Here is a 19,522-nt window from a genome sequence, read left to right on the forward strand (position 1 = left end):
AAGTGCTCCTCAAATAACCCGGCCCCATGTCGTGAAGGGCTTTAAAAGTCAAAACCAGAACCCTCAATTGACCCAGAAGCAAACTGGTGACCAATGTAGGTCGCAAAAGAAAGATGTAACATGTGCTGCTCTAGGGACATACATAACTGCCTGCACCACTGCATTTTGTGGAAACTTCTGAATACTCTTCAAGGGCAGCCTTATGTACAACCTATTACAGCAGTCCATCCAGGAAGTGACCAGAGTACGAGTTGCCTTGAGCAGAGCTTCCTGATCCATAAATGGATGCAACTACCACATGCTTTTTAAGCAGGAGTCATGAGTTCAGGAGGACTCCCAAAATGGACCCCAGGTCTGTATGGGGCAGTGCAACCCATCCAATATCAAGATAGCAGTCTCAGAACCTTAACCCAAAACCCAGAGCCACTCAGTCTTGCCAGGGTTCAGTTAAATCCTGTTGTTCCCCCATTGCAGGCATGACAATAAGTCATCAACAGCAACCCAAAGGGTTTTTTCCCCCCCAAAGGCAACTGGACTTTGTTTTTTTCCATAAAGATGTTTTGCCTCTCATCCAAGAAGCTTCTTCAGTTCTTGGATGAGAAGTGAAATGTCTTTAAAGAAAAAAACAGTTGCCTTTGAGACAGCCATGATCTAGATCAGACATGTCAAACTCGCAACGTCACATGACATCGCACAACATATCGGAGCTTTTTCTCCATTGCCGGCAATGGGGTGGGCCGGCAGTTTGACACCCCTGATCTAGATGATTGAGAATCTCCATAGACAACAGCGGAGCTTAATTTGCCAAGGGCAGACGTATAACTTTATTTCATCAGCATACCGATGATGCCTCAATATCATGGAGATGGATGAGCTTACCCAGCAATTTCTTTAGAGGAAAGGAAAGGAGAGATCACCAAACCGTGTGGATCCCCACCCAGCAGAGCTGAGGGCAGGATCTTTCCTCCCCAATCACCACTAATGTCAACCCCAGAGAAAGGATAAGAACCAGCACAATAGTGCACCACAAATCCCCATCCCTGGATCCAATCCAGGATATCATGGTCATTTATATCAAACCCTTTGAGAATCCAGAGTTAAGAGGGATGCATAACCACCATCCTGCTCCTGTCAAAGGTCATCCAAAGATGTGACCAATTACCTTTCCATCCCTTATCCATCCCTCAGTCCAGACTAAAAGGAGTCTGTTTCATTCTGCATTCTTTGAACATACTGTGGGACCATCTTTTCCAGCATCTTCCCTAAAAAGGGAAAGGTTTGATACTAGAAAAAAGTTGTCCAGTACAGTGGGATCCAGGGTAGCTTCTTGAAGAGGGGCAACAAAAGAAGCAAATCCCCCAACCAAGGAATTCACTACCACTAGAATCCCCTGGCATGATACTCCCAGGGCAGTTTTAATTAGTCAGGAGGGTCATGGGTCAAAAGAGCAGGTGGCCAAGCTCAATCATGATGACCCCATCTACTATCTCAAGCTCAACAGCTCAATTGTTCTCAGATAAACAGGGCAAGAGATATCTCCCTAGGTGCTGCAACAAGAGCCATGCCCAACTGCAATGGAATTTGGTTTCATTTGACAGAAGCTGAGCAAATTCTTCTGCACGACCCTGTGTGTGTGTGTGTGTGTGTGTGTGTGTCTGAGCCCCTTCTATCCAAGAAACAGGGTTCCAGGATGCCTGTCTGCAGACGCAATAAGGGCACAGATGTTTTATTCCTTTGGCGCCCTTGCCATCGCCAGGTAGGTCTTAATAATGGTTCTTACCCGTGTTGGGTCACACTTGTCCCTTGTTTTCCTGTGAGTGACAGGATCCACAAGAGGAGAGAGGATGCGTAGGCATGATCCTATCTAAAGACTCAACAGCCCTCCAATTCCAAAGAGCAAACAAGGCCTCAGATGCAGCGTGTAGCAAACCAGTAGGAATAACCTCCAGCCCCCTTTGAAACCCCTCAGGGTCCATCAGTGCTGAGGGCGGTCTGATCTGCCTCCTTCAAGGCATATGTGACCATGACAAAGGGGGGCGCTAAGGGTTCCCCCATTCCAGATCATATTGCCATTGCTTGGACAGGAAATCAGATCACACCTCTGATAGGCTCTGGATGATCTGGGATAGGCCCACGGTTGTAATGGTAGTCACACAACTCCTGAGCTACCTATGACCACAGGCTTAAAGAAGGCAGATTGAAGTCCCTAGAAATCTGGGTAACTAGCAACACTCTCAGCTGATTCCAAGAGGCCCACTTAATGAACAAGGTCTCACATCCGGCAACCTGTGGAGCAGCCCTTGAAAGCCTTAAGAGACTCTTTGATGACAATCAATATAACTCCTTGACAGGAGTCTTGGTTGATGTCATACCAGAACCCCAGCTGGGCACATTACAGAAAGGGCAAACCCCTCCCTCCCTTTCAGCCAGGCCTCAGTAATACATGCCATTCAATTTACAAATGCAGTAATAGATACCTACGGCTTAAATCTGTACCTTTCTTTGAGTCACTGCCAGCTGGTTTCTCGCCTTCCTTACTTTCTTGATTGGCCCGATCCTTTTGCTTCTTCTTATTAGTCGCATCGTCCATTCCCCGAGCTGTTCTCCTCTGACCAGGGACACTGGCACTGCTGGACATTTTCAGCCGTTTGGAAGAGACAAACAGCCCACCGGGGTCGGTGATAGACTCTGGGTCAGGGGTGCGGCGTTTTCTTCCCGAGCCAGCTATCTTGGCGATTCTTTGTGGTCAATCCTTCTGGCAAGGAACAAATGCCTGGAGACATATGGAAGGATGGTCAGATTAGTATGGCAAGTTTAAAAAGGGCAAAATCCCGAGCGAGTAGAAGCTATACTGAGTTTATTTAAAAAAAAAAAACCACAACATAAGCAGGGTACCAGTGGATCAAACCCCTGGCCCATCTAGTCCAGGTAACGGCATATGGAAATTCACTAGTCTCCCAGCAAATGGCTTTCAGAGGCAGTTCCTCTGACATCAGAACAAGTAGCCATTGATCCCCATGACTTCCATGAATTTGTCAACCTTTTTTTTTTTAAGCCACCCAAGCTGGCAGCCAGCAGCACATCTTACCGTAAGAAAATTTGTTAGGCATTGTCTTAGAAAATATTTCCTTTTGGCTGCCCTAACTATTCCAGGATTCACTTTCATTGGGTGACCTCTCGTTCAGGTGTTTTGGGCAGGGGAGAAATAGCTGTTCCTTGTCCATTTTATTCACTTCATGCATAACCTCAGTCACGTCCTCTCTTCTACACCTTCTTCTAGTCTAAAAATCATTCAAATGCCACAACCTCTCTTCATAGGTAAGCTTTTCTTCATAGGTAAGTCCCTTGATCATCTTAGTTGCCCTTCTCTGAACCTATATTCTTTTTGAGCTACCAAAACTGCGCAGAAATGGACAATGTGGTCCACAACTACAACAAGCTTTTAAAACAGAAACCAAAGCATAATGCTTACGCTTGGGTTTTGAAGCTACTAAGCTTTAAGGACAATACTCCTTAAGGAAGGCAATATTTTAGGCCTTAGCTTGATTTAGAAATAACTGCAAAAGAATAGCACTTTCTGATGAGAATTTTGGCAGAGTATGACTACAGCCCCCACAAAAGCAGTCAACACAGAAAATCATCTTAAGAGAGAATGCAACAGGACAAACGGGTGCCTCAGCCGTCACAAGCCAATTTGCTGTCATCTGATATCTTTCCATTATAGTATTAAACTCAGAGCAGCTGAATGCAAGTTAGTTTCTACACTGGACATTGTTGTTATGAATGGGAGCAGAACCTGGCTAAAATACACAGATAGACACAGACACACACACGCATCACAAAAAGTCCTTGATGTCTTTCTATTTATAGCAATCGCTTAATTTTCCTCCCACTGTAGTAGAACATAATTAATATGTTAGCTACACCTTAAATATGCATCAACTTGAGACTGAACCACGTCATAAATATCTCTGAAGCAGTACCCAGAGAATCTCAGCTTGCTAACGTGGGCAATGCAGGCTTCTTGCTGAGCTCCAGGCAGGCACTTGTCTAACCCCATTCCTTGTCAACAGAGTACAGGTATCCCTTTTAGAAAGCACAGGAATCTATTTCTCAAATGTCACTTTTAATTTCAATCTCCAGCATTTGTTCAGAACAAAGAGAAAAGAACAAGTTGTTATGTGATGAACCCAAAATAATCTATTTTATTTTCCATATTTATATTTTGTTAATGTAGCTATTAAGAGTCCTCAAAAGTTATTTTTCCCCATTTTTTGCATTCTTTATGCATAATGAACAAAGAAGGAAGCCTAGGAGCTGCCATTCAAATTCATGTAGTACTTCTCAAGAACTACAAGAAACAAATTATGAATTTCCTACATTAATAGGGATTGATTTCTGAGTCGTTTCAGAGCTCCCTTAACATAACTTACAACTAGTTCTTCTTATCAATTTAAACTGACAATGATAATTTTTGAAGTAATGATATGGCACACATTCAATCCCAAACTAAGCAAGAAATAATGCCTTGGCATTTCCGTTTAGTGGGAGGTCGTGGTTAACATGTCCAAACCATTACCAAGGAGTCTGTGACTAAAGGTTAATAAAATGTTTAAGGCAACAGCTAACACAGGATGCAGAAAATTTATCCTTGCCTGAACAAAAAGCAACAGTGACAGAAGACGAGAACAACCCATGCTTTTTCCAAGAAATATAAGATACAGGAACCAATCAATACTTAAGGAACCAAAAACAGACATCTGGTTTTTAATTTCAAATATTGATCCAACATATAAATGCACGTTTAACATCCAGGCCTAACATGTTGTCTTCCCTGCATAGTAGAACTAAACTCCCAGAATTGCCAGCCAATTTTTTTTATAGCCTATAACACCTACCTAAATTTTAGAAAACAAAATATGCTGATGTGATATCATTTTTGCAAATTAGAAAAAAAAACTCCTTATGTAACAAGAAGAGCCCATTTTATTTTCAAGATACATTTCCACTTTTCATTTTCCATGACTGCAAAACATGTTTAGACAATAGGAAAATATTATGTTTCCATACACCAATCTATGAAATCTAAATTATGATATGCAGACAGGTATGCCATCGGAATTCAGGAAATGTTTATGTAACAGCCAGATCACTTTCTTTAATGAGCCAACTTGCTTATTAGAAAGAAACAAAACAAATACAAGTAAGTTTGTTAATTAAGGTTTGCTAATTAAATCATATAAAATGAACTGTAAAAATCTTTCAAACATATTTTTCTAGGCTTCAGAAAGTAAATGATAAGATTTAAGGAATTTTTTTTAAAGATAAGGTACAGGAAGAAGAAATCATTTGTTGTATTTTAAGAGAAGGTGATAAATTACTAAACCTGTTCATACTTGTGATAAAGGGGGAAGTCATTCTTTTATATATATATTTTCTTTACTACATTTTTTCTTTTCTTTTTTTATTTACAGCACTTTCTATTTTTACTTTTCATTCTTTTTTTTTAAAAAAAAGTTAATTTTTATTGTGGCGATTGCAATTACTATAAAGGAAGAAGAACGCATCTAGGAATGAAGTGCAAATAGCCTTAACAAAAGGTTGACTTTGCCTCACATTAAACCCTAACTTTAGAATACAATAAAACAAAACAAAACATCATGCCACCTAAAAGAACAACTAAAATTTCAGAGGAACACCGCACTTTCTCTCTTTTCGTAGCCGAGGGGTTCCTACAGCCCCTAAATAAAACTTCAAACTCAGTAGAGGTTTGAGATCTGGATTGAAGTCGCAAACACACGTTTCGTTCCAAGTTGGCGTCGTGGGACAGTCTTTTGGTTACCCGACCATTTCTCCAACGCGAAGCAAAAGGAGGCAACCAAAAGCGGATTTCCCCCTATACTTCAGCAATAGACGGGCGGTATATAAATTCAATAAAATTCAAAATTCAAAAATTCAAATCTTCAGAGGGTTGGACTAGAACAGGGGTAGGCAACCTCGGCTCTTTTAGGACTCATGGACTTCAACTCCCAGAATTCCTCAGTCAGCATAGCTGACTGAGGAATTCTGGGAGTTGAAGTCCATGAGTCCTAAAAGAGCCGAGGTTGCCTACCCCTGGACTAGAAGAGCTCCCCTTCCAGCAATATTCCGATTGACGTCTCCCCCGACGGGCCTCCCCTATATACCTACCGCCAGGCTCCCCTATCCCTTGGCTCGCGGAGGCGCGAACTCGTTTGGTCTCAAGCCCTCCTCCTCCTCCTCCTCCTCCAGCACCTGTCAGGATTGTCCCCGAAGGACGCCTCCTCTCGGGGGGGGGGCCCGCTACACTTTCTCGCAGGGATGCGCAAAGGCTCTTTTCCTGCAGCTGAGGCGAATATCGTGCAAAAAACGCCGGGAGCGTGGTCCAAAAAAGGGACGCTTCTACGCGACAATAACAACAGGAAACCCGGGCTCGTCTCCCGCCATTTCTGGCACCGGGGGGGGGGGTTCACGAGACTGAGCGCCAACATGCGTGAGGTGACCGAGGGGAGGGGAGGAGGGGGAGTCCGGGAGGGGGGGGCGGGAAAGAGAGAGGGATTACCAGGCCAGCAGCCGCGCGAGGGAGGCTGAGCGCCTTTTAAAGGGACAACCGGCAAAGGCGAGGCGAGGCGCGCCGCAAGCGGGGGGGGCGGGGAAGGGATTCCCGCCGGGCCGGCCACTCTCGCCCACTCGGAAAGTCTCGCGCCAGCGCCCCTCGTCCCCATAGAAACCCCTCCCGGGTTAAAGGGCCCCTCCGCGGACTCCCAGGCCCCGCCCTCCGCCTCTCATTCCCAAGTCCCCCCCCTCCCCCTCCCTGACAGACCCCCCGCTCCGGCCCGGGTCACTCACCGGCCCCCTCCCCCTGCAGGCCCCGGCGACTCTCCGCGCCCCCCCCTCCCTCCTCCCCGGCGCTTGCTTTGGCTCGGTTTGGTTTGGGTTTGGGAAACGAAGTTCCGAACGGGCGAGACTCAGGAGGAGCCAGGCCCGCGCCCGTGACGTGTTTCCGGAAAGCGGTACCGCCGCAACCACGTGACACGGAGGAGGGAGGCGGCGGAGAGGTGCCCCCTTTCTACCCCCCCCCGCCCCCAGTCAACCAAGCATCACGTGAGCCCGCGAATTGTGCTCGCGGTCGGTGCAGAGGAGGAGGAAAGGAAAGGCAAACGAACGCCTTCGTGACGTCACGGTGGGCTCCCATGGCAACCGCTCTGTTAGGAGAGGGTTGGTAACACAAAAGCCTTAATTTACCTCGGGTGTTGAATGCAGCAAACTGGTCCGACCTGGTAGCGTAATATAATGCGGAACTGAAATTCAGTTACCGATTCTCTGTTACGTTGCTATCCGACAGACGGGGCCACTGTTGTTTTTTTCTTTTTTTTCTCAAGTGCTTTTATTAAAGATCACAATATTTTTTTAAAAAAACCCCCAATACAAACTAAAAGAAAAACAGTAAAAAAAACAGGCAAGAAGCAAAGAATAAGAAAAAGAAAAGTAATACAGTAAAGAAAAAGAAAAGTACATAAAGAAGTGACTCCCAATCTTCACCATAACAAATACAAACAATTTTAGTAACTTTTCACTTCCTCTTAAATTACAATAGATGATCTTCCCATCTCTTTTATCTATAAACAATAAAGCATTTCGATCCTGGTGTCAGCAACAGGCCATTAAAGGTTACCAGAAATAACAGCATAAGTAAACCATTACATTCCTACCTTTTACTTCTAATAGTTACTTCTAATTGTTTCTTTCTAATAAGCAAGTTGGCTCATTAAAGAAAGTGATCTGGCTGTTACATAAACATTTCCTGAATTCCGATGGCATACCTGTCTGCATATCATAGTATTAATCTTCAGTACATTCAAATAAAGTAATAGAAATGACAGCCAATATTTTTCATAGCCTATGTCAGGGGTCTTCGAACTTGGCCCTTTTATGACTTGTGGACTTCAGCTCCCAGAATTCCTCAGCCAGGCACGCTGGCTGAGGAATTCTGGGAGTTGAAGTCCACAAGTCATAAAAGGGCCAAGTTTGAAGACCCCTGGCCTATGTAGTACTTGACAGTACAGACAACACTGAGAAGACAAGTCGCTAAAATATAAATGCAGAGTGAATCCCACTCCTTACCAAGAGTATTGATGTTTGGTTTAGGTAATGAAATGTCTGCAAGAAAACAACCTAGCTCAGGGAGCACTAAGGACCAATGTAATAGAAATTTTGTCCCTTCACATGAGATTGTTCAAAGTTTTAATGCCTCTTTTGTAAGACCAGTATAAGAAAACTATCCAAGTCACTCTCTTGGGTGTATTGTGTGCATGTGCCTTTTAATTACTAAATCATTGGCCCATTTCTTTTATATGTGCAGTGTAAAATTTTTTAATTTTTATTAAATTAAAATTTTAATTTAATAAAATTAATAAATTTAAATTTTAAATTAAATTAAATTTTTATTAATAAGGGGCCTTGGTGGAACAGTGGGCTAATGCCTCCTTAAGTAACACCAGCTGCCTGCAATTAGTGCAGGTTCGCATCCCACCAGGCTCAAGGTTGACTCAGCCTTCCATCCTTCCGAGGTAGGTAAAATGAGGACCCAGATTGTTGGGGGCAATTAAGCTGACTTTGTAATAATGCCGCTTGGGGAGGGGGTGTGAAAGCCCTAATAAGCAGGCATATACATAGAATGAAGGCTACTGCTAAGCTCATAAGCCGCCCTGAGTCTTCGGAGAAGGGCGGGATATAAATGGAATTAAAAAAAAAAATAAATTTTTTAAATAAAATAATAATAATAATAATAGTAGTAATAATAATAATAATATTAAGCACTACAAACTAATGTCATGAAAGCGAAGATACAAAAATCTACTTACAATCCAAATTGCCGACTTTGCAATGACAAAGTTGAAACTATTTCACATTTAATATGTGAGTGCAGCAAAATCGCGCAAACTGATTACAAAGGTAGACATGACCGAGTTGCTAAACTAATCCACTGGGCATTGTGTAAAAAATACGACTTGCCTGTGTTCGAAAAGTCGTGGGAACATAGGGTGGAAAAAGTCGAGAATGAGAGGGTGAAGATCTTGTGGGACTTCTGAATACAGACAGATCGCCATTTGGAACACAACACGCCAGATATCGCAGTCATAGAGAACAGAAGCATACAGTTGATTGATATCACTGTACCAGATGCCAGAGTCGAAGAAAAAGTACTGAGCAAAATTACGAAATACTGCGACTTGGCCATCGAAACTGCGCGATTATGGATGAAACGTGTAACAGTGATGCCCATTGTCATCGGGGCTCTGGGAACTATGTCCAAAAACTTTGCAAAATACATCAAGAAATTGCAGCTTCCTGCAATAACTCCAGCAAAGCTACAAAAATGCGCAACTCGGAACATCTTACATTTTAAGGGGATACTTGGTTGATACCTAGGATGCTGGCAGCAACCCGTGTCAACCATTAGTGCCAGTCAATTTGAGTGTTCAGTTGACTGAGTTTCATGTTTTATGAATAAAAGTTTTATAATAATAATATTATAAATATAATAATATCATTCTTGTAATCTGTGTTATGTAAATCCAGTTTCAGGTAAAAAAATTTCCTCTTCTATAATGTCTTTTGATACCCCTTAACTAGACATTTATCAGCCCCTTGAATAGTCCCATCAAACTGGTGGTCAATACTGAACTGGGCTGGATGGAGCAAAACATATGTAAGTTTATAGTGGGATGATGGTAGCAAATACTGTGTAGTTGGCATATCTTCACTTAATCTTGTTGAGTTCATACTTTTCCTCTTCCATGGCCTCATATAGTGATCAGCTAATACCTGAGAAAATAGAAGTACTATTCAAATAATCTTGATACATTGGTGGGAAAGGCTAAAAGGGATGCAGGGATACAGTGAAATTTAACAGAGGAAAAGGTGAATGCATAGGTGTAGGATAGGAGATACCCGGCATGGTAATGCAGAAAATGTTGATATAGGGTTTTGAGGATAACCTTGAGAAACAGGAAGAAGAGCTGCAACTGAGATTCTGTTACTGTAATCTTATAATAAAAATATTAACTTTTACAACTTTGGTTTCCTGGTCTAGAATAGATTACCTCAAAATCTTGGAATAGTAGTTGGTTGCAAATAAATTAGCCAGCGGTGTGATATGCCAGCTTGAAAGGCTAGTACAATTTTAAGCAGCATCAACAGAAATACACTGTCTAAATCACAGGAAGTCATTTTTCAACTCTCTTCTACATTGTTCAGCCCTCCACTTTGCATACTGTAGAAACAGCAAAGAAATGTATGCAGCTCAAGGTTCAAATGTTGTACTGATTCTTACATACTTGTTGATTTAATAATAATAAAGTTGGAAGGGACCTTAGAGGTCATCTAGTCCAACCCCCTGCTCAGGCAGGAAACCCTATACCATTTCGGACAAATGGCTGTCCAGTCTCTTCTTAAAAACTTCCAGTGTTGGAGCATTCACAGCTTCTGGAGGCAGGTTGTTCCACTGATTAATTGTTCTGTCAGGAAGTTTCTCCTTAGTTCTAGGTTGCTTCTCTCCTTGATTAGTTTCCATCCATTGCTTCTTATCCTGCCTTCGGGCGCTTTGGAGAATAGCCTGACTCCCTCTTCTTTGTGGCAGCCCCTGAGATATTGGAAGACTGCTATCATGTCCCCCCTCGCCCTTCTCTTCATTAAACTAGACATACCCAATTCCAGCAGCCGTTCCTTATATGTCTTAGTCTCCAGTCCCCTAATCATCTTTGTTGCTGTTCTCTGTACTCTTTCTAGAGTCTCAACATCTTTTTTACATCGTGGTGACCAAAACTGGATGCAGTATTCCAGGTGTGGCCTTACCAAGGCATTGTAAAGTGGTATTAATACTTCACGTGATCTTGATTCTATTCCTCTGTTAATGCAGCCTAGCACTGTGTTGGCTTTTTTGGCAGCTGCAGCACACTGCTGGCTCATATTTAAGTGATTGTCCACTAGGACTACGAGATCCCTCTCACAGTTACTACTATTGAGCAAGGTACCCCCTATACTATACCTGTACATTTGGTTTTTCTTGTCTAAATGTAGAACCTTACTTTTTTCACCATTGAATTTCATTTTGTTAGATAGCGCCCAGTGTTCAAGTCTGTCCAGATCCTCCTGTATCTTAAGCCTATCTTCTGGAGTGTTGGCTATTCCTGCCAGCTTGGTGTCTGCAAATTTGATGAGTTCCCCATTTATCCCTTCGTCCAAATCGTTGATGAAGATGGTGAAGAGCACTGTGCCCAGAACAGAGCCCTGGGGCACCCCACCACATACTTCCCTCCATGTAGATGCGGTTCCATTGAGATTTCTGGATGTTTATTAAGGGAAGATGTATTCAGGACTATTTGCTTCCAATAGTTTGTTATTAATAACATTTTAATTCAAGCCAAATCCAAGATTGCAAGAAAATTCCTGGGATTCTGCTAGACCAGCCATTAACAGATAGAGAGAGATAACCCAGGCTAGAACGGGGAAAACCAACACAATGGGCAAGAACCATCTAAGATGAAACAGTTCAACTAACTAAACTAGACGGCCTAATCAGAAACAGACACACAAACTTCCAAATGCCGTATATAAAAAGCCAGCAAACAAACTTGTATCAAAGCACTGACAATGTTACTCAGCTTGGTCATGAAACATTTTCAGGAAGACATTCAAGCTCAGTAAAGACCAAGATCCCAACACTTGAATCCTGTATCCAGTTCTGGATAGCACAATTTAAAAACGAGTCACAGAAACTGGAACAGGATCAGATAAAGGCAACAAGATGATCCTGGGATTAGAAAGTAACTCCTGTGAAAAGAGATTGAAAGAGGTTGTTATGCTTAGCCTTGGGAAAAGACAACTGAGTAGGGACACAACTTCATTCTTCAAATACTGGAAATCGTAGTATATATCACACAGAAGATTCTTCATTGTAAAGTGCAGGACATAGAATAAAGGATTTCAGTCACAGGGAGATAGATCCTGATTGCATGTTAAAAAGGTAAAGGTTCCCCCGCACATGCGTGCTAGTCGTTTCCGACTCTAGTGGCCGGTGCTCATCTCCGTTTCAAAGCCGAAGAGCCAGCGCTTGTCCGAGGACGTCTCCGTGGTCATGTGGCCGGCATGATTAGACGCCAAAGGCGCACGGAATGCTGTTACCTTCCCACCATAGTGGTTCCAATTTTCTACTTGCATTTTTACGTGCTTTCGAACTGCTAGGTTGGCAGAAGCTGGGACGAGTAACAGGTGCTCACACTGTTACACAGCGACAAGCTTAGCGTCCTAACCCACTGAGCCACCGCGTCCCTTTGATTGCATGTTAGGAAAACAAATATCCTTAACAGTAGCAGCAATTACTCAAGGTAGTTGTGAGGGGGCTCCCTTACATCTGATGCTTTTACTACGAAGCTATGCAGCCATCTGTCAGGAATGCTGTGATTTGGATTCAACCTGGTAAGAGGCTGAACTCAGTGGCTTAAGTGCCCTCTTCTAACCCTGTGATTCTGTTAGTATCTGCTTAGTTGAAGACTAGGCGAGCCTTTTATGTACCAGATAGCTTAACACTCAGTATAAGTCCCAGGGTCCCTGTGAAACTCCTGGTTATTTAGGTTTTTGTCTTAGTTATGAGACAAAGGGCAATTCCACATTCCAAGAAGTGCAGTTATATATAGCTGCATCATCTGTTAAAATAATTGATCAAATATGTCTTTTACATTATCTATCTATCTATCTATCTATCTATCTATCTATCTATCTATCTATCTACTATCCATCCATCCATCATCTATCTCTCTATCCTTACTATTCTTCTAAAGTCTATTGTTGCTGCCAGCATCCAACTAGACAGCTCTTAATCAGAATGTGATGGTTATGGAAAAATTCTAGTAGTTTGAATGTCATGGATTTAGGCAGTACAAACCACAAGGTAAATAGCTGAAATCCAGGACACAATTATTTTCTTGAGCTTTTAGAGGAATTTAAAGTGGCAGGTTCTTTGCTTTTGAAAATATTACTAGACTCCCCGTGACCACTTCGGTCATCATTTCAGGGATCTTTCCTTACTGGATTCCTCAATGCTTTCAACAGTGGCAGAGCTTCTAATATACTTGAAAAGTTCCTAAAAATTCAGGGAGATATTTAGATATGTACCTGTCTTGAACTGATCTGTATAGCACAAACTAGAAATGTTTTATGGCATTTTGTACTATGTCATAAAATGCTTATGATAATTTTCGTCACGTTTTGCCAAATTTCAATTCCACAGGAAACATAGTCTCAGATTTTTGACACATTCTGTAATTTAGCCCATTTAATTTAATTTAAATTCCTGGGAGTCTACCTCTGTGAAGATCTTACCTGGAAAGTCAATGCAACCCAGGTGGCCAGAAAGGCCCAACAGAGACTCCACATCCTCAGGGTCTTGCGGAAGAACAGGGTAGAACAACGGTTAATAACCTTCTTTTACCGGTCTACTATAGAGAGCGTCCTCTCGCACTGTATTGTGGCTTGGTATGCTGGCCTGACAGCCGCGGATAGGAAGATGTTGCAGAGGGTGGTGAGCACAGCACAAAACATCGGGGGCTGTCCCCTGACACCACTGGATGACATCGCCAGGGCCCACTGCCTTGGAAGAGTGAGGAAAATTCTCAGGGACGACTCACACCCTGGTCGGTACCTCTTTACTCTCCTACCATCGGGTAGGAGATACAGGAGTATAGCCAGCCGTACTAACAGGCTGAAGAACAGCTTCTATCCATGGGCTGTCAGGCTCTTGAACAGGAAATAACTTTATGTATGATTGACTTGCGAGGCCGGTGTGTTGTGCAATTAGCTCACATGGTGTAACAGATGGTGGGTTTGTTGTCACTGTGAGTTTGGGGGGGGGCACGAAGGAAGGCTCAGCCAATCTCACTGTACATATGTTGTACTTTGATAATAAAGGTTCATTCATTCATTCACCCCTATTTTGCAAGTGTGCATAGCAATTTTCATGTTTCCTACTCAGAAAAGCAGAACATTGGTGCCCATTTTTTGGCAATGGCTGTAGAAAAGGAGGGTTCAGTCCCTAATCGTTCAGCCCAAAAGCAGACTTTACAATCCTGGCCCTGCTCTACTTGCATCATTGCCCCACTCAACACTGCTGTGCCTCCTGCATGAAAAAGCTACCTGTCTCTTCTTTAGACAAAGAGGAAAACAACATTCAAACATTCCTTTCACTTCTCCTTTTCTTTTGTTTCAAAAACAACATTTTGTGCTATCTAGTTATTTTCAAATTATCCACAAGGGGATTAGTATTTAGTGATGAACTGTTAGAACCTGCACATTTACTCCCTATCATTTTGTAACTTGGGGATTATTTCTGACGGAAGGCTTTTAAGCACACCCTGCATTGATCCATGAAACCTGAAACTCTTGAACATGCTGGGATGTTTTAGGGCATTGTACAATAAATTACTAAAATACAGGGCATGCAGCAAAATGAGAAATGAAGATTTACTAGAAAGAGAAGACTGTAGCTCTGGGTACAAACCTTTGAAAGGGTTTCTGATAAAACAGCCTTCTATTGTAAAAAAATAAAAATACAACCCTTAGAATTAAATGAAATTCTACTCCTCTGTTTGCTTTTAAGGTATGGATCTCAGCGATAGGTTCGCTTATAACGCTTTGTTGTGCTTTTTAACTATGATTTGATGAATCAATTAACAGGGCTTATACCAGGGGTCTTCAAACCTGGCCCTTTTATGACTTCTGGACTTCAACTCCCAGAATTCCTCAGCCAGGCAGTCTGGCTGAGGAATTCTGGGAGTTGAAGTCCACAAGTCATAAAAGGGCCATGTTTGAAGACCTCTGGCTTATACCTTAAGCCATAACCAATGAGTTACAAACCCCAGTAGTTGGGTTTTCTCAGAACAGCTGAATCAAAATTCAACTGCATTATGGCCCAAGCCCAACGCATGAGCCCAATGGGTGTGATTGTTTTTGTTATCTGTGTTAAGGATGTCTATAGGCTATGTTAAACAAAATCAAGATGATGGCTGTGTTACTGTAATCAATGCAACACACATAAAAACAGACAGGCTTTTAGAATACAGAATACCAGTTGGAAGGGGCTTTGTGTGTGGTGTGTGTGTGTGTCTTCTAGTCCAATCCAAGCAGGAGACCCTATACTATTCTGGACAAATGGCTGTCCAATCTCTTTTAAAAATCTCCTGTGTTGGAGCACCCACAACTTCTGAAGGCAAGCCATTCCACTGATTGTTCTCACCGTCAGGAAATTTCTCCTTAATTTTAGATGGGATCCCTGTTTGATAATTTCCCATCCATTGCTTCTTGTCTTGCCCTCAGGTGCTTTGGAGAATAGGTTGTCCCCTTCTTCTTTGTGATAGCCTCTCAAATTTTGGAAGACTGCTATTATGCCACCCGTAGTCCTTCTCTTTGTTAGACTAGACATACCCAGTTCTTGCAACCATTCGTTATATGGTTCTTCGTATGTTTTAGCTTCCAGTCCCCAATTCTTGTTGGTCTTCTCTGCACTAAGTCTCAACATCTTTTATTATGACTAGACTTGGACACAATATTCCAAGTGTGGTCTTACAAAGGCACTTGATTCAGATATCGCAGTTACCATCTTGACTTTTCTGATACCTTATAAACACCTCTGATCTCTGGTCACAGGCAAGACCATACCATGTTTAAAGATCCAGCTGAGTTTTATCTTTAGAAGCAAAATGCTTTCATTTTCCCCGAGTAGGTTTGTTGCATTGACTTCATTCTGTTACGAAGAAGTGGATCTACACTTACAGAAAAATATGAAGGCGTATTCTCCCCCCCCCCACCCCCTTATGTCCACAAAATTGTTTCCAGAATGCAAAATCAAAATAAATTTTGGAAGAAAAGTTTCTCAATGACTATTAGCCAGAGTGACTTTATAGTCTTCAGCTTTAGGAACAATGTGCCCCTGAATGCCAGTTGCTTGACAAAAATAGTTGTTGCTTCATGTCTTTTCTTGTGGGTTTCTCGGAAACTAATCTAATCTAGGTAGGCTTTTAGAAGGATGCTTCTTCTGCATCAAAGCTGTAATTGCTTTCCTATTGCTACTGTCTCTCTTGCTGTTGCCTGGTTTCTGCCCTTTGGGACCATTTCCAATTTTGGATAATGGCCATGTTTTGACATTTCAGTATCAACATCTCTGCAATATCTTGCATCAATTCTACCCAGCTCTTATTATCTGAACCAGCATTTCTCACCCTCAGCAACTTTTAAGATGTGTGGACTTCAACTCCCAGAATTCCTCAGCCAGAATTCTGGCTGGGGAATTCTGGGAGTTGAAGTCCACGTATCTTAAAAGTTGCTAAGGTTGAGAAACACTGGTCTAAACTAATAGTGCCAGCATTTTCTAGCTTCTAGTTTCTGCTTTAAACAGACAAAGAAAACAAGGTAATGTTGCAAAAAAGCACTGCCACTTTGGGTCTTTATTTTCCCACAAATGTTAAGCCACTCCGGTTAGGGCAGGTCATGTGAAACTTAAACACCAGTGTTAACTACCTTATCTGATCCATTCTTAGACCATCCTTCCTTGTTTTAGCCTGCAAGCTTTCAAAAGGAGAACGTGTGAAACACTGAAAATAAGAATTAGCATTAAAAACAACAACAACAGAAAAGCTTTAAGTACTGCCAGACTGACTTTCCCAGGGCAGGATGTTAGCAGTCTCAAAGATGTCACGGGGCAGTGTTGTGTTTTGTGATACAATGGAGGTTGTGAGCAGGGTGATGCTGATATATCAAGAGATGCTGAGAAGGAATGGCTGTAAAGAATCAGTGCTCCGTGTAGTAGTTGGAGCTGGGCCATGCTAAGCCGAATAGCGGTGCTGCTTTAAGCACATGGACAGGGGTAATAAGTGGGAGCACACGATGGGGAATCATTGGCAAGTGTTGTAGATTTGGATTTGCTCATTGATGCCTTTTAAGATGTTTCTCATCTTGGCTTCCAGCCCATCCAGCTGGGCTGCCTTCTCTTGTAGCAGCCTCTCATTTTCTTCATAGGTTTCTTCCAGCTCTGAGTAAGGGAGGAGGGGAAACAGGGGTTAAAGACAGAGAAATTCAAATGGCATACAGAAAAAAAAAGTCTTCACTCACGGTGCATGCAGAGTTCTGAATCTAATATTCAAACTGCTAGTTCTACGCTAACTTTGTCGGAAAATCCAGACAAAAAGCCTGCAGTGGGCATTGCCTCTACCCGAGATACAGACAGTCCGTGACTTACAACTTACAAGTTGAGCCCAAAATTTCTGTTGCTAAACACAAGGCCGTTGTTAAGTGAGTCATGATCTATTTGATCACTTTTTCTTGCCATGGTTGTTAAGTGAATCATGCAGTCGTTAAGCGCATCCAGTTTCCCTCATTTACTTGGCTTGTCAGAAGCTGGCTTGGGGGAGTCTCCAATGGCTGGAGACCCAGGGACACATTAAAAACGTAAATCTGCATCGTTTATTCTGACGCAGACACAGAGAGATGACTTAGGCCAGTGATGGCGAACCTTTTAAAGACCGAGTGCCCAAACTCCAACCCAAAACCCACTTATGTACCGTCAGGTGCTGGGTGGGCGTGGCCCATGGGATGGGTGTGGCCCATTGGGTGGGGTGTGGCCCATTGGGTGGGTGTGGCTGCGGTGGTAACGGCAGACTGGGTGGGACAAAAAAGTTCAATCAATCAATTCCAACTTTGCGAGATCTTTTTTTCCCCGCGAGAAGTTGAAATTGATTGATTGAACCTTTTTTTTTTTTGCACACAGCAGCAGAGGCCTAAAGCGAAAAGGTTTTATAAAACCCAGCTGAAGGCCTGGGACTGGGGCAACGGTGTGCGTGCCCACAGAGAGGGATCTGTGTGCCACCCGTGGCACGTGTGCCATAGGTTTGCACCACGGTCTTAGGCACTTACTGCTCAGCTGCCGTAGTTTTTCGTGAGCATCGCGCAGAAGTCCTTTGGCCTCATCTCGCAGGTGCTCTGCTTTCTTTCGGGCCCCCACTACATGCTGGGCTTTTCGCTCCACCAACTCCTGCATGGTGCGGTATTGATCACCCAGCGGTCCCTCCAGTACCTGAGATTTAGCAGAAAAACATCAGCAGGCAATAGGGGTAGTCCTCAGCTTACGAGTATAATTGATCTTCGCAGTTATGGTTGTAAGTCGGCTGTAAAGCGGGTCACCACATGCCTGGGCCCATTTTACCACCTTTTTGGGGGGAGGGTCATTCAGCGAACGCAGAGGTCATAAAGCAAATGCTCCAGTGATTCATCAAACATTGTGGTTGGGTTGCTAAGTGAACCCACTGTTTGCTGTAGGCTGGTTTTTGGTGAAAAACGGAAGCAAACGCCAGGAACGAGGGAGCGAAGAGATGATCTTGCCTCTTGGACTTTTGATTTTTTAAAAAGGCCCTTCCAATTGAAAGATTTCGTGCAAATAAGATGCTACACAGGAGAGGCTGATGGCTGTTAACAGGATGGAGTTCTGAAGCTTTCCAGAGCAGCGTTTCTCAACCTTGGCCACTTGGAAGTGTGTGGACTTCAATTCCCAGAATTCCCCAGCCAGCATGTTGGCTGCAGAATTCAGGATGTTAAAGTCCAAACATCTTAAAGCTGCCAAAGTTGAAAAACACTGTTCCAGAGGAACAGAGGATGCTGAGAGTTGTAGTTTTTCAGATATTGATGAAATATAACTTCTCCATCAAGGGGCTACAGGGAGGATGATTATCACCTTTGTTTGTTCCTGCCAGAGACTTCAGTGCACACACCTGTGCAATTCCTAATAACAATTCATTTTTATGGATGATGACATCTTGGCACTGGCCGTTTCCACAATTAAAAGTATTAAGAGCCATGGTGGAGCAATGGTTAAAATGCAGTACGGCAGGCAAAACCTGCCCACAGCTTGGAGTTTGATCCTGACAGAGCTCAGGGCTTTTTTCAGCCTTCCATCCTTCCGAGATCGGTAATATGAGGACCCAAATTGTTAGGGGCAATATGCAAATAATGCTTACATTGTAAACTGCCCAGAGAGTGCTGTAAAGCATTATGAGCAGGGCTTTTTTTCTCATAGAACGGTCAGAACGGAGTTCCGGCACCTTTTTTGGATGGAACCTTGTAGGATAGGCAAGGTGGTTTGTATGACATGTGTGAGTTCCGGCACCTTTTTCTTTTACAAAAAAAGCACTGATTATGAGGCAGTATACAAGTCTAAATGCTATTGCCATTTTTGCTACCGCCTACCAGCTTCATATGTTAGCATCTGATCACTTACTAGCTGGCCATTTCGCAGTTCTGAGGAGAAATCAGTGTGAGAACAAACTGCAATAAAGTTTGGATAACACCTGATGAAGTACAGGCAACTTGTGTGTTACAGTTATCTTGGAACGTGTCAGTCAGGACATATTTGTAGTAATTCACTTGAAGTTGGAATAAAATTAGCAAGCTTGAATCTCTG

At 42.9% G+C, this 19,522-nt stretch overlaps 2 protein-coding genes across 8 annotated transcripts in view; both read right to left on the reverse strand.

Moving 5' to 3' along the window:
- USP19 (ubiquitin specific peptidase 19) overlaps nucleotides 1–13,453 on the reverse strand; it is a 62,101-nt gene extending 48,648 nt beyond the window's left edge. For 3 of the 7 annotated variants that reach the window (XM_081318658.1, XM_081318656.1, XM_081318657.1), the window contains exon 1: nucleotides 2,497–6,727. In XM_081318658.1, the coding sequence (XP_081174784.1) occupies nucleotides 2,497–2,638 (142 nt within the window). In that variant the 5' untranslated portion in view covers nucleotides 2,639–6,727. Of the gene's footprint in view, nucleotides 1–2,496; nucleotides 6,728–6,867; nucleotides 6,886–13,401 lie in introns of those variants that run through there. The other 4 variants (XM_081318655.1, XM_081318654.1, XM_081318653.1 and 1 more) reach the window with 4 other exon arrangements.
- A 3,044-nt stretch (nucleotides 13,454–16,497) lies between these two features.
- The window catches only part of LAMB2 (laminin subunit beta 2), a 68,840-nt gene continuing 65,815 nt past the window's right edge, over nucleotides 16,498–19,522 (reverse strand). The window contains exons 32-33 of the mRNA XM_081320484.1: nucleotides 17,983–18,142; nucleotides 16,498–17,101 (exon numbers count right to left, since the gene is read on the reverse strand). Coding sequence (XP_081176610.1) covers nucleotides 16,965–17,101; nucleotides 17,983–18,142 — 297 coding nt within the window. The 3' untranslated portion in view covers nucleotides 16,498–16,964. The remainder of the gene's footprint in view (nucleotides 17,102–17,982; nucleotides 18,143–19,522) is intronic.

This window comes from Vipera berus (genome assembly GCF_964194415.1).
Source record: "Vipera berus genome assembly, chromosome: 2".
In the NCBI taxonomy this organism is placed as follows: Eukaryota; Metazoa; Chordata; class Lepidosauria; order Squamata; family Viperidae; genus Vipera; species Vipera berus.